Raw genomic sequence first — 14,369 nt, forward strand, 5'->3', positions numbered from 1 at the left:
AAAAGACAGTTAAAAAATACTACTTCAGTATTTATGGTAAAAAATGCACAGATGGAAATGATTCAGTGGGCCATTTTAACTAAAGGCATTACTGTACTGCCTCAGCCCTTTTTTGGGCTAGGTGTTGAGTAAGCAGTTTATAGTCACTTTTGTTCTGTGGCCTATGTACAGGACACTGTAACACAGTGTGTTGACATAATTAGATGAGATAATCACTCTCGCAGCTTTTAAATGCGGCAGACATGGACAGTCAACATCGAGCTTTTACATAAGCTATGTAGAGACAGGTAATAAATACATTTAGTGAGCTGGTCGGATGGCATAGTGCTTTACCTGAATACTATTTAAATAAGCTAGGATCTTTAGTTTTTGCGAGAACAGGTAGGAACACAGTATTCATTAGGCTATAACTAAATAGTAAGACCTAAGCTGTCGTGCAATTCTGCTTTAGAACACGAATTATTTTTCTAAGCATCAGAAGTTGGTTGAAACCCCAAACTAAGGAATATATTATACTAAAGCTTTCATAAAATTACTAGGCAAAACAAAACCCCCATTAAAATAAAAATACGATTTTCAGTTTACCAGTGATGGATACTGGATATCTGAAGGTGAGATTTTAGTGTATCTTGGAAATTCCTTTGCAGATTCAGTGGAAGGTCTTCCCCAAGTCAGTCTGTCTCTAATTTTGGAGATAGCTGCACCCTCCGATTCCCTCTAATTTGCTTGGAGTCGTTGCACTTAGTGTAAAGACTTTGCAGCGGGCTGCATCATATATAGTCCCTGGTCATGACTCAGCTCTGAAGCTCCTTGTAGGAAATCTGGGTTCTACGTAAATTTTTTGTGACATGGCATTTTAAATAAAATGAAATAGAAAATGAACCTCCTCCTCTGTTACCTTTCTTCACCAGTAAAATTTTAACATTAACAAAAAGGCAAAACAAAAAGTCTCTGGTAAAACCTAATGATAATCTATCCTTTAGAATATGAAAACAAAATTTAATAAAGAATTCTTTTTAACACTGAAAGCTTTTATTCTCATTTTATAGTTTATTCTGGCAAATAGTCAATTATGGTAAATCTAGAACGCAATTTGGTTATGAATTTATATATATATACACATATATACATATATATATGTTTACAAATATTTAAAGCATAAAGATGCAAGAGTATGTTGAATATTTACATGACTAAGTGTGTTTAATGTTTTGGTAATAAGGAGAGTGTAAAAGAATCTTCAGATAGATAAAGCTAAAGTCTTATAATTGTAGGAAGCTGATTTTTCTTTAGGAGAAATTGACATTTTTCTATTAAACATTAAAAATGTAAAGCTGTTAAGTAAAAAAAAGAATGCATTACCTAAGTTTTCATAGCATGTTATTTGTCCAAATAATGTCAATTTCTTTTTAAAGCCACACGAGGTGGAGATACATATATATATACATATATATACATGTATGTATATATATATATGTATCTCCACATGTATGTATATATATACATACATGTATATACATGTATACATACATACAAGTATATATACATACATATATATACATACATACAAGTATATATATATATGTATATGTGTGTGTATATATGTACATACACATACACATACATATATATATATAAACAAGTAGGATACATATGTATGTAATTTAGCAAAGAAAATATTCTCTATTTTAAGGTAACAGGGAGTGGAAATCTACATTTATACTCACACACATTTTGAGTGAAAATCTATATTTATACTCACACACATTTAAGATTTTGACTGTTTAGAAAGCCACAGAAAAATTTTAGAAGACTAAATAATTAGCACACAAATGCAAGTTGAATGATTTCTTTTGGAATAGTTTCAAAAAAGAAAACAAATACCTCCCGTCAGGTTTGTGGTAGGTGGTTAACTATATACTATCTAGTTTAATTTATAGTAGCCTTTTTAAAGAAACTCATAGTAAAATGGGAAATATTAATTTCAAATGACCACCTAAAGATATTTTTATACAAAGAACTTAAAAAGAAATCTTAACCCAAATCTGAATTATTTCTAATTGGAAGTACAACAAAGTACATTATTTCAAGATGGCCTTTTCTTCACCCCTAATATCTTTTGCTGAAGTTCTATAAATTACTATTACAATTTTGGCCAAGAAGCATATAAAAACTGCCAGAATAATACCTGTTTTCCCTGATTGAAATGTTTGTTACCATTGAAAAGAAAACAGGGTTATATTGGTATTTTCCTTTTTGGATACTGCCCTAAAAACAGACACATTAATTGGTTGCACACAGAAATTTAGTGGAATGTGCATTTAGGATGATACCTGGTAACAAATCAGTGGGTTAGACACCACTTTTCTCATCAACCTAGTTATTTACCTTTGAAGTTCAAGAACTTACCAGAGGCTTTAAAAATGATTCTTTTGTTAATAGGGAGAGAAATATATAGTGTCATTGCTTTGTCGGTCAACTGTATCATCACCCTGTGTCGACACTTCCTTTGTCCTTAGGCTTCTCTGACCACTGGACAGCTTCCTGTTACTCTTTGCTATGGGCTTCAAGTTGCTATTGCTAATGGCTCAATTGGTCCTGCCCTTGACTTGATACCTGAAGTACCATAATCAGGCAGACCCTAGGGAAGGATTACTGGTGGGCACTACAGACAAGAGAGAAATTGAAAACCTGGATGAGCAGGATCTGAGTTTGATCAAAAGAATCTGTTTCCAAAACAGGATCGTGAAACTTGAGAGGAAAGTAGAAGGGAGTGAGGTCAAGTCCCTTCTAGAAATGGTTTCCATTGTAACCCCGGGCACAGTAGGTGATGTTAATAAGTTGTCCAGTAACTTCCCATTTGAACACGTTTTTCCACTTACCCTCACTTCTTCAAACAAAACAAAGCAAGCAAGCAAACACTCAAGCAACGATATAAAACAGAAAAGCTTTCGGATTGAAAACAAGGTGCTAAGAGCAAGATATAGTTATTACACAGTCAAATGAAAGATTATTAAAAATGCTTCAGTGTGCTAATGGTACCTTATGTTTGCTTATAAACCTTTTCTCTACACTCACTGTTGAATTTTTAATGGTTTAATATAATACCTCTTTAAAATTGCATAAATTTGAAATGTGGCTATTGTACGACAAACCTGAATGTGTTGTAAATTATAGGTTTTCTTTTTTTTCCTTTCTTTGGTCTTGAACTAAATAGGAAAATTCTGCCAATTCTTTTTTTTTAATTGGGGGTGGAGGGACAGAGAGAGAGAGAGAGAGAGAGAGAGAGAGAATCCCAAGCAGGCTCCACGCTGTCAGCTCGATCTCACTACCCTGAGATCATGACCAGAGCCAAAATCAGTAAGTCGGATGCTTAACCTAATGAGCCCCAGTACGTATTACTTGCTATATATGTGTTTTCTTTCTAAAAATCCTCCTGACTTCAGTTAAACATTATGATGTATTTGCAGGTTAAAATCAGCCTAACCCATATGCTATAAATAAGAATGTTAGAAGCCTCTTGGTTTAAAGATGGCAGAAATCTGGCTGTAACAGAATTTCTGGCCAGCACCCACAGATGTCTCTTGGGAGTTTAGAAACCATCTGTTTTTTTCACCAGGGTAAATTCAGGGGCAGTTTGGGTTCTATTCGTAATCTTCAGACAGTGGAAAATGGAGACGGTGGGCTTTGGAGTTAATCAACCCAGTGGCTTTGTCTTCACAGGTTCATGATTCTTAAAGAAAAAAGAAAAAAAAAGAATCACTCTTTCACATTCTCTCTAGCTTCCCACTCATAGTGGAAAGGTCAAAGTAGCATTTACTGTGCAGCCAGAGTCCACACTGGGGCTCTGCTAAATATTGAGCGAAACTTGTGATTCTATTTTGATTTGAAGGCGGCAGGTAGAAATATTCTGAAAGCGCTTTGCAGAAAGTAGCAACAGTTTTATCAGATATTTTGGAATAAGAAAAACTGAGAAATGACCACTGAAAAACAGGTCTCCAAAAATGTCTAGGATGTAGTTTTGATTTTGGCTATATGCATATGTAATGGAAGTTGTAAAATGATAGAAAATTTTCTTTCAAATTCTCATTACCATTTCTTTTCTAGGCAAATAGAGAATTCCACTTTCTCTCAGATTGACCACTAGGAGGTGCTCAACATGAAGAATAAAAAGCAGAGAGCAGCCCATGATCTCTTTTCTGAATTTGTGTGTTTGCCTCTGGACTCTTTTCACTATTCTGTGTCTGTTTCCCTGAATCTCAATTTTGAAAGTAGATTTTTATTGGTTGGTATGCCACCTCAAAATATTTTTAGGTTAAGATGAAACAAAAATAACTAAAAGAAGAACGATTTAGGCATATCGTTTGCCAGCACTGCCCATAGTGGATGGGAGATAAACTACTTGCTCAGATCGGCATTACGTTTTCATCAGATCAGCAGGTTGTGATGGCTTCTGGCACAGCATATAGGCTAAGATTTTTAAAAAGTTAAATGAAACAGTTATGTGAGTATAAAAATGATTTTCAACATCATTTTTGCTAGAATAGTGTTTCCTTTGGTGGAAGAGGGCAATATCTACATTGAAATACACCGTCACTAGATTTCAGACAGCTAGCTCTAATTTTAAGCATGTATGTTTAGAAAGTGTATGTGCTGGTCATTCAGATTCTAGATTGGGGAATGAAATCATTTGATTCTCAGGGAGCATAAAAATAGATTATAGGAATTTTCAGACTATAAACTCAAGCATACTATTTCCAGCCCTCCCTGTGGAATTGGATTTCGCTTGGGAATATAATCTTTTTAAATAGAAATCTCTAGTAGACTGTAAAATTGAGGGATAAACTGTGCATAAATTAATTTCTGGCACATGGTAGAGCATAAATGTTAGTTGAATTAAATATTTTATCACAGCAATCTGGAAGTATCTGTTAAATCATAAGAAACAAATTCTTCAGGACAGAGATTAAAATTGGAATTATGGTCTCAATTGTGAATTTCATGTCAATAGTAAGTCTAAATTTTATGAAAGTACATACATGTACCTAATATAAATTTCTATGCTTAAAAAACCTCTTTAATTTACTCACACATTTCTTTACCTTTCTTCCTTTTTTTGGTACTTGTATCCTTTGCTGACCTTGGGCTGTCTTATTACTAAGAGAATCTCCCCCACTTCCCTTTATACGTGTATTTATAGATTAAAACCTTTTGAGACTTAATAATGAAGAGATTATGCATTAATGGTAATGGTAAATAGGACTTATGCAATTAACTCAGGCTGTTTTTAAAAAAGGCAAGTAAAAGAAACAATTATTGAAACCAATAGCATTATAATGCAGGGTGGCATTCTATTATAGTAAGAACTAACTTCAGTAATATAGAACCATGGTTTTAGAGTTGGGGCCTTTCCTCTTTCCTATCAGGGCAGGGACTTTGAATGTGTCCAGTTTTTACTTGGATATTGTAGAATCTTCTTTTTCTTTTTTTTTCTTTTCTTAGTTCTGTTTGGGTGAGGACAATTACAATGGAAAGATACCCAATGTATTTTGAAATTTACATGGGCCTCGTAAATAAATCCTTTGAGTCAAGCTATGTAATTGAATTTTAAATATCCTGCATTTAGAAACTTCGAGGGCTAAACAGAGAATAGTGATACATTGCTAAAATGTTGCCTATAGTTAATGGGAATTAAGAAAAACCTTTAAAATGGTTTGTTTTTAACCGCATAACCATCATCAAACTATTAAAATATAAAATGTGTTATAGACTTGTCACTGGTATTAAATCTTGCTCTAGTTATTAGTATTAGACCATTATTAGCTATTTTGACAAGCAATATATCCGATTAAAAATTATTTTTCTATTTATCAGATAATACGGATAGCAACCTCACTCAATCAGGTTAACAATTTGTCTCACGTGTAATTTAAATTGTGATTCAAAGATAATTATGTATCAGATTTACATTCATACCATCTTGTCTGTTTCTTAGGAAAACAGTTTGTTGGAAAAGTATTTCACTTGTTCTGGTCTTATGCTTCCCTGGTTTGATAATTGAGTGATTTTTTTTTCCATGTTCAGTAAGAGATATTTTTCAGTGACCCAAATGATCCTCGGCCTGGTTGTAAATGAGGCCAGGCAGTTAGCTCCGTGAAGTTAAGGGTTGTACTCTACCACCAAGCACAGTACCTTCTATGGAATACAGGGGTGCTCACCTAGTATTCACGGGTGTAATACCTAGTATTTAGTAATATCGGGGTGCTCACCTAGTATCTGCCGAATGAACAAACAATGAAATAACAAATTCAAGTAGACAAAATATTTGAATTTAGGCTAGAAGCAGTTCTAAAATTCTACTTGTTTTTGTTTCAGAAAATCAAGTGGCTTCCTTGAGCCCTCTGCCTAATAAGTATGTCATGTTACATCATGAGCTATGGATTCTTTTCTTTAACCCAGGCGTGTGGCTCTTAAAATGAGAATTCTAAATTTGTCAAACGTATGTGCTAAAGACCGTCAATATCATTTATCTCTAGTCATTACCATTTGGCATGACCCACTGCTGCTTTAAGCAAACTGCAGGACTATAAATGCACTTCTAGGTTTTTTTTGTTTTTATTTTTGTTTGTTTTTACATAATTTCAGATATTAACAGGAAAAACCGTAATGAAATATACTATCGTATGTTGGTATGCTGAACTTGATGCCAGACGACATGGATGAGGCCACGTTCTCCTATTCACCAGTGACCTGTGTCAACGTGAGCAAAATGCATAACTTCTCTGGTCCTTTATTGATAAATGATAGCTAATTCAGAAGGCTGTCATGAGGATTAAGTTCAACAAGAAATTAACTAGTAGGTACTCTACATATATAAGGCTTTTTTTTTTTTTTGATATTCAAATTCCAAGTGAAAATAGTTGAATTGTTGGCTTTCCCCAGCTTGTGTCTACATGAGAGTGAGACTGTTTTGACAAGAAATTAATGGGAACAGACATTTGGCATAAATTCTCCTTGTAACCAGATCTAGTCCTATCAGGATAATGTTGATCTGAATGCTGGCTTCAAAGCAGTTGGTTTTGCCAGAGTGGAGAAAATTTCTAGTGGAAATATTTAGAGACCATTTAGGTCAACTCCAGGGACTCACTCAATTATGTCACTCTTGTATTTGCGATCCAACCCGAGACATTTATCCATGTTCCCATTTCTATACTTTTATGATTGATCTCCGTTTTTGAGCTAAGATGATCTTGTGGCAATTTTCACTGGTTGTTAAGATAGCTAGAAGAATCAAGTTAACCATTCTTGAGATTGTGTTCTTTTTTCATTCATTCAAATAGTCTCTACTCACTGAAGTTTGTCCTTGGTCACTGAGCTAGCTACCAATGAGGACACTTTCCTAGCAGCAGAAACTTCCCAGGGGCCTCAAGGAACCAATCTATGTCCTTGTCATCCATGCAGTGCTTCTTAAACTAGGGATATATTTTCCAGGGGGGTACAAAAGAGGTATATGAAGTTATAAGAGTATCAGTTTTACTAGTTGATAAGCAATATAAAACATCATTTCTTTTATATTGAAACATATGGAGTAAAATGCAGCATTTACATGAATTTTTAATGTAAAAATAAGACTTTGAAAGAATTCTGTGCTTGGTATATTTGCAGACCATCTCAGGCATACACACGTTCATTCTCTGCGTCAGGTGCAGTTCTTTGAAAAGGTTTAGCAAGTGCTGCAGAAGTGCATTCTGGGATCCCTTAGTTCCCAAATTGCCTCCCTATGAAACAACAAAGTCAGGTTTTTGTTTTGTTTTTGTTTTTTTAGAGGAGCATTTTTTTCTTTCCTAGCTGAAGACTTTTAGGCTCAGAAGGGCTAAGAAGAAGTGAAGGCCAAGCTTTCTATAAGATGTTCTTGAAAACTCTTTGAAACTAAAAAAAATATTAAAGGGAAAAAACTTTTTAGGGAAAATGCTTCCAGGGTGCAATGTTTAGGATTCCTTATCTAGGCAAGATTTCTAACATTAAGCATTCTGGAGCAAGATTCTCAGTAGAAAGCCTAATGGACACATGAAAGTGGGCATTTGTGAACCATCAGGGCAGTAAGACAAATCCACCTGTGCATACAGATAAATTAAAAAAAATTAGTTCAATAACAGACATTAAAAAATAATTCATGAGTCTATGTAAAGAAAATGCTTTTCATAACTTATTTGCTCTTCTAACAGCAGACGTAACTGACTTAAAAAACTTTAGGTAGAAAATTCAAACACTCTAGATTTACAAAAACAGATCAACATTTTGCTTTAGACACTGAAATAAGTATGAATAATGTAAATATCAATAGTTAATGACCACAAACCCGACAGGTTGTGTTTTGAGACAAACATGAAAACCTTAAGAAATTCTAAGCACAGTGAAAAAGAAATATTTAAAATTGTTTTTTAGCAGTAGGGATGCTTGGATCTCAACTAAGCATCTAACTTGTTTTCTTATCTGAGATATAATGACCAGATTCTGCTAATAAATGTTACTCCTTAAAGCCTGATGATCTAAACATGTGGGTTGTCTTTTCCAGTGTTTTATCATAATTTGAAAAACAGAATAAAATTTAGCATTTTTTCTTTAAATAAAAGTTGTGCTTTAAATTTGGTCCAGAATTTTCCCAACTCTTTCCATGAACCACACACACACATACATACACACGCACACATACAATGCACACACATACATACAAAATGCATTATGCTGAGGCAAAACTTGGACGTTCCTGAGAAACCAAAAATCATATTAATTTGGAGTCTTAAGGGAGCTTAGAAATAGTTTTGTCTGGGTTTCACTGGCGTAAAACTGAGACTTAGAGGTTTACAAGGCTTGTCCAGCATCACACATCTGGTAGTTGCAGATCTGGAATCAGAGCCTTAATTTCCTGCGAAGCAAAATGCATTCAAATGACCTGGGTTCTTAGTACAGACTTCACCAGCAGGGTAACCACCAGCAAGTGTTTTAAGTCCTCTGGATTTCAGTGTTTTCAGTGGAAAATGCTGGAAGTGGCTTTCAATAACGGTGATCCTGATGATGCTTGGGGACGTTGGAAACGTGAGGGTGTTTCCAGTTGCTGCACTTACTGGCAGGTGCTATGGCACCTGGAGCCCTCCCCAGGGGGCAGCCGTCCCTTTCCCCACTGGGAAATACTGGATGACCTGTTGCCAGGCCAGGGCTCTTTTTATGGTAACTCATTTCTGAACCCAGCTATCTATGAGAGGGGTGGCAGTCTCACTTAAATAGCTTTGCTTTTAGTTCATCAAAAATCACGTTTGGAATTCCCATTTTGGCATATCTGCATTCTATCTTTAGTTCTTTAGACAGAACAGTTGATGTTGGATACAAGTGGAAAATACAATCTTCTTTAGATGGCCAACATACAACTGAAAAAAAAAAAAAAGAAAAAGAAAGTGATTTCCAAATGTGGAGTGACATTAAAAAAAAAAAAGTTTAGTTGTATAGCCTTTGAAATATTTTCAGGTTTTTAGGCTGTGGCAGGATATATAATTGGAAAAATTTCAAGCTTAAATTTCAAATTTGTTGATATCTGGTCATTAAATCTTGCCTATTTTCATGATTTATAAATAGAACCACAAATGCCACGATTAAGCAGAAGCACAAAAGAAAAATGCACCCTATGAATTATGTCACAATAAAAATACTGTATTCCTTTAAACAAATGTACTTATAAGAGCTTTATGACCCAAAGCAAGATATGTGAGATGGTTTAAGAAGAGGTTGCAATTTCGCAACAAGAAGTCTGTACAGCCCCTCGGGGCAGTAGCTGTGAAGGAAGTACCTGTGTCTCAGAAATTTGTTTCCGTATGTTCTTGACAATTTTGCATCCCAGGTCCCATTATTTACAAAGTTAGGCATTTTGCAAGCTCAAAGCACCTTGATCCTCATAATTATGAATGCATGCAGTGACATTTCATCCTTTCATGTGCAAATTCTAAAATTCATTGTAACAGAAAAGCAAAAAGTTGAAAATCTGTCTACAATTTGAAATGAAAGGATCAAAAATGTCAGACATTGCAGAATACTGGTTCCTAATAGAGCTCTCTTTATTTGTTCACCGTTCCTCAGTCATTTTGTGTTTGTTACAAAATGCAGTCTTGACTCTTTATTTAAACAGTACTTAAACTAAACTGTTCATGCCATGCAAAAATAACATTTTATGCACTTTTTTTGGGGGGGCTTCCCATTTTTTTAGTTCACGGGCATTATTACCTCATTTTTAAGAAACAAGTTTTTTTTTTTTTTTTTTTTTATTGCTTTTGTAACTAGTCACATGCTGGTTTCACGTGTGGGACAATAACCTGTGTCTCCTGGGTTGGAATGAATTTCTGGGGCAAACAAGTGGTTTTCCATCTTGCACCCTTCTTGACTATTGTCCTTTTTTACTTCAGCCACAGCATGGTAAATGTCTTGCCTACAGTTGTGACTTGTGTCCTGGGGGGAGGAAGAGCCCACACAGGCCTCTTCTCTTAAAGGGTCTCTTCCATCACTAGGTTTATCTGCACAGCAGTTTGGGCTGGGGTCGGCCTGCATGTCCCGTCTTGGCCCCTGGAGCTCTAAGAAGTCATCGTCTTCGCCAGTGTCTATTTCCGTGAAGCTCCTCCTCTCTCTCGACGAGAAAGGAAAGAGTTTCTGCTTGGGAAACCGAGGGGTCAGCCCTTTGGAAGGTCCCTGACAATGTGCCGAAACCTCGGTGCCCAGCAAGGGTCTGTCTCCCTGGGAGGGGGTCTCTTCTAAGAGGATGGTGCTGATGAGCTGCGGGGTGGTGAGGGAAAAGTCAGCCACGGTGACCGGCAGTGGCCTGGCAGTGCTGGGCGGGGTCTGTGGGGCACTGCCTCTGTTTTCCTTAAAGTTCACTTTGAGGGATCTGGCTTTTAGCGGGTTGCTGCCTTTCAGCGAACTCTTAGGGCTCTCGGAGGTACTGTCAGACTGCAAAGGGCCGTGGAGCCCGCTTTGGGAAGCGCTGGCATCCAGGCTCACAGTTATGTCGACTGGAGCATATTCCAGGGTGGCATCCCTGGCCACAGGCCCTTTCTCTCTGGTTAGTGTGAGAAATGGGGGCCCCCTGGCTCTTTGGTGCTCTTCTGTCCCTGTGAGGTCGGGCGGGAACTTCATCTGCAAGTGAGAGGCGGACAGTGGCGGCAGGGGCGACCTCTCCGTCTCTGTGAAGTCGGTGGCACAGCTAGTGAAGCTGTCTATGCTGGAGGTGCTCTTCATGTCCACAATGACCTCGGTCTGTGCCACAGCCAGCTGCTCCTGCGGGCAGACCACTTCTTCCATTTCTATCTCTTCTTCGTACCCAGACGGCCTCTCAGGCTGTTCTTGGCAGTCTGGGTTCGGGTGAGAGTGAGGCTGGGTCTTGGTGATTTCGTTGTACAGCATCTCCAGTTTCTGGGCACTCAGATGCTGGGGGCTGGAGGAAGAAGTGTTGTTCAGCTGCTCGTGGGAGTCTTTCTGGCTAACCTCCTGGTACTTATTCTCGAAAGATTTGTTGGAGCTTGTTTCCGACAGAGCTTTCCTGGCCCACTTCCACCGGCTTGGAGAGAGGTGATTATCATCAGCTGAGTCCTTCGTGTTGGCTGACTCTCCTGCCTTCTCCACGGCCACGTCTATCAGTTCCATGCTTCGGGCAAAGGCATCTTTTAAGTTCATAGAAACGATGCTGCCATTCCTCTTGGCCCGCTCAAGAGCCTCTCTCCTTTTAATCGCCTTCTCCTGGCGTTTTTGCTCCTTGTAAAATTCGGAAAAATTGTTCACGATGATTGGGATGGGAAGGGCAATAACCAGGACCCCGGCAATACAGCAGAGGCCTCCCACGATTTTCCCCAATAATGTCTTCGGGTAAATGTCACCATAGCCTACGGTGGTCATGGTGATGGTGGCCCACCAAAACGATGCCGGGATACTGGTGAACTTGGTAGCATCTTCATCTTTCTCAGCAAAAAACACCAGACTGGAAAATATCATTATCCCCATGGCCAAAAATAATATCAACAAGCCCAATTCGTTGTAACTCCGTCTGAGGGTGAACCCCAGAGACTGCAGGCCTGTGGAATGTCTGGCGAGTTTCAGGATTCTGAGAATGCGCATGATCCGGAAGATCTGAACCACACGCCTCACGTTCTGGAACTGCAGCACACTCTTGTTGGACTCCGTGAGGAAGATGGTGACATAATATGGCAAGATGGCCAGCAAATCAATGACATTTAGTGGGCCTTTAAAGAACTTCCACTTATTTGGTGAGGACAGGAAGCGTAAAAGGTACTCCATGGTAAACCAAGCAATACACACAGCCTCCACGTGTGCTAATTGGGGGTTGTCGTTGGGTTGTCCAAATTCATCCATTTCCTGCAGCTCTGGAAGAGTGTTGAGAGACAGAGCAATGGTGGAGAGTACGATGAACAGGATAGACACGATGGCCAAGATCTGGAAAAGAGAAGGAAGTCCAAGTTAGCAAATCCTCTTAGTTGCTTAGGCAGCTGGGAGACATATGGGTTCCCCGTTCTTTAAATGATCTGGATTGCTCAAAGATATTGCAAGAAGGGAATTTTACAACCTAAAATTCCCTAACCAATGCAAACACTTTCACTTTTTATGAGTTCATCTCACTTAGAAGCCCAGCACAGTAAACATTTAAATTCTAGGGCCTAAGAAATTTGAAAAAAGTCCATTCCCTCACCCCTGCCATTGCTCCGAGGCACACCTGTGTCAGTAACCACCCTTTGGAATCGCTTTGGGGAGCAATCCCTCCTCTCTTAGTTGTCGGTTATTTTTCTCTCTCAACCACCCGGTTTGTGTTTCTTTAAGTGAAATTGCCTGAGAGGCACAATAGGCTAGACAGAATTTGTGGTTTCTAGAAGCTTTGGTCTACAACTAAAACCACGAATGCAGACCTACACATGGAGAGATACTATGGCACTCAGTACAACAATGCTTCTTGTACAACAGATACCATTTATGCGGTAAGCACTGATGGCAGAACCAAGTCAGTACAGCCTTCATCCTGGGAGGTGTGGACTTCTGGCCAGCATCGTGTGGGAAAGGAAGATTAGAGCTAGCTTAATTTAGTCAAGGAAAATCTCATAAATTTTAGAATGAAAGACAGCAGTAGAATGAAGACAGCAGTCATAGCTGTTACATGGTGGTTATGAAAATTGCATGACACACAAATATTGCTAAACAAATGAAAGGTACCCATATTATTAGAGGCTGAAATGAATAGGGGAACTTGGTAGCATCTTTCTGGGAAGACAAAGGCCAAGAACAGGTATGTGGGAAATTGTGGAACCATGCACAATAGAGGCAGCCCAAGTAGGGACTTCTTTACTGTAAGCTGGTGTTCTAGATTTATAAGGACGAGAATGAAGACGAAAGTTTGAGAGCAACAGGAGGAAGCACTTTTTTGGTTTGTAAAGATGGTGTATCTGGGACACACAATTCTTGGTGATATAGGAAGCCTCTCTTACCTAGATTAGGTTTGGCTTGCTTGGTTTCATCTGACTTTTGTCAATGGTCTTGGGAGCTGCCATTGGTCTCAGTTACTATGTGCAGCTCCAAGAAAAATATCCTGACAGTAACCATTTAATTTAAAGATTCAGCATCAAGTAAATATTTCAAAGGATGATGATTAAGCAGCTTGAGACCCTACAGCGCAGCAAACCTGAGATCATGAAAAAATTAGTTTGTCTCTGACATCAGGACTTCTAAACAAGAGTCTTCTCTTGTTCATCTTTCTCCCTCCATTTTCTTCTCTTTATCCTTGTCAGTTTCTCCACTTCTGGGTTACTCTCCTTACCCATTCTCCTTTTATGCCTCCTTTATACCTTTCATTGTTTTTTTGTTCCTGTTCTTCCAGCTTCCATCTTTCTCCTCAAATCTCTCTCAAGTAAAACCACAGTATAACATATGTAAGAGTGTGTTACAGATATTGAATAGAGATGTATGTTTCCTTAACTTAAAGAACAGTATTTTACTCTTAGTGTTTTAAATCTTTTTCTTAAACAAAACTAAAGTAAGTACTTTTGACTTGAGTATCCTTCAGAATTTCCTTTAAAAATGTGGATCAATGAATCGCAGTAGAAAAAAGGTTCTATTCATCCTATTCTAAGAGATTGTGGAGGCTAAAGTTAGACATCCTCCTAGAAGGTTTAGATAAACCCATGGATAATGGGTTCAGAGGGTTTTTATTAAGGGCAAGTTGGGAATGCTCACCTCAAATTTCCACCCGCAGAGGCCAATGGCGGGGCGGCACTAACAAAATTCTGTCACTACAAGATTCCTTAGGGAGCACTGGCCAGGTCCCATCCATT

The 14,369-nt window shown here is 38.0% G+C and overlaps 1 protein-coding gene and 1 long non-coding RNA gene across 4 annotated transcripts in view; one reads left to right on the top strand and one right to left on the bottom strand.

Annotated features, from left to right (window-relative positions):
- The window catches only part of LOC121038126 (uncharacterized), a 78,999-nt gene that overhangs the window by 50,378 nt on the left and 14,252 nt on the right, over positions 1-14,369 (top strand). The window contains exon 4 of one of the 3 annotated variants that reach the window (XR_005794174.1): positions 6,646-6,855. The exons of the other annotated variants lie outside the window; for them this stretch is intronic. This is a non-coding gene — a long non-coding RNA (uncharacterized LOC121038126). Of the gene's footprint in view, positions 1-6,645; positions 6,856-14,369 lie in introns of those variants that run through there. 3 annotated transcript variants of the gene reach the window in all.
- The window catches only part of KCNB2 (potassium voltage-gated channel subfamily B member 2), a 387,967-nt gene continuing 383,672 nt past the window's right edge, over positions 10,075-14,369 (bottom strand). The window contains exon 3 of the mRNA XM_040487606.1: positions 10,075-12,486. Within this exon, the coding sequence (XP_040343540.1) occupies positions 10,330-12,486 (2,157 nt within the window). The 3' untranslated portion in view covers positions 10,075-10,329. The remainder of the gene's footprint in view (positions 12,487-14,369) is intronic.

The sequence above is a fragment of the Herpailurus yagouaroundi genome, unplaced genomic scaffold (genome assembly GCF_014898765.1).
Source record: "Herpailurus yagouaroundi ecotype Mexico unplaced genomic scaffold, PumYag 165, whole genome shotgun sequence".
Classification (NCBI taxonomy): domain Eukaryota; kingdom Metazoa; phylum Chordata; class Mammalia; order Carnivora; family Felidae; genus Herpailurus; species Herpailurus yagouaroundi.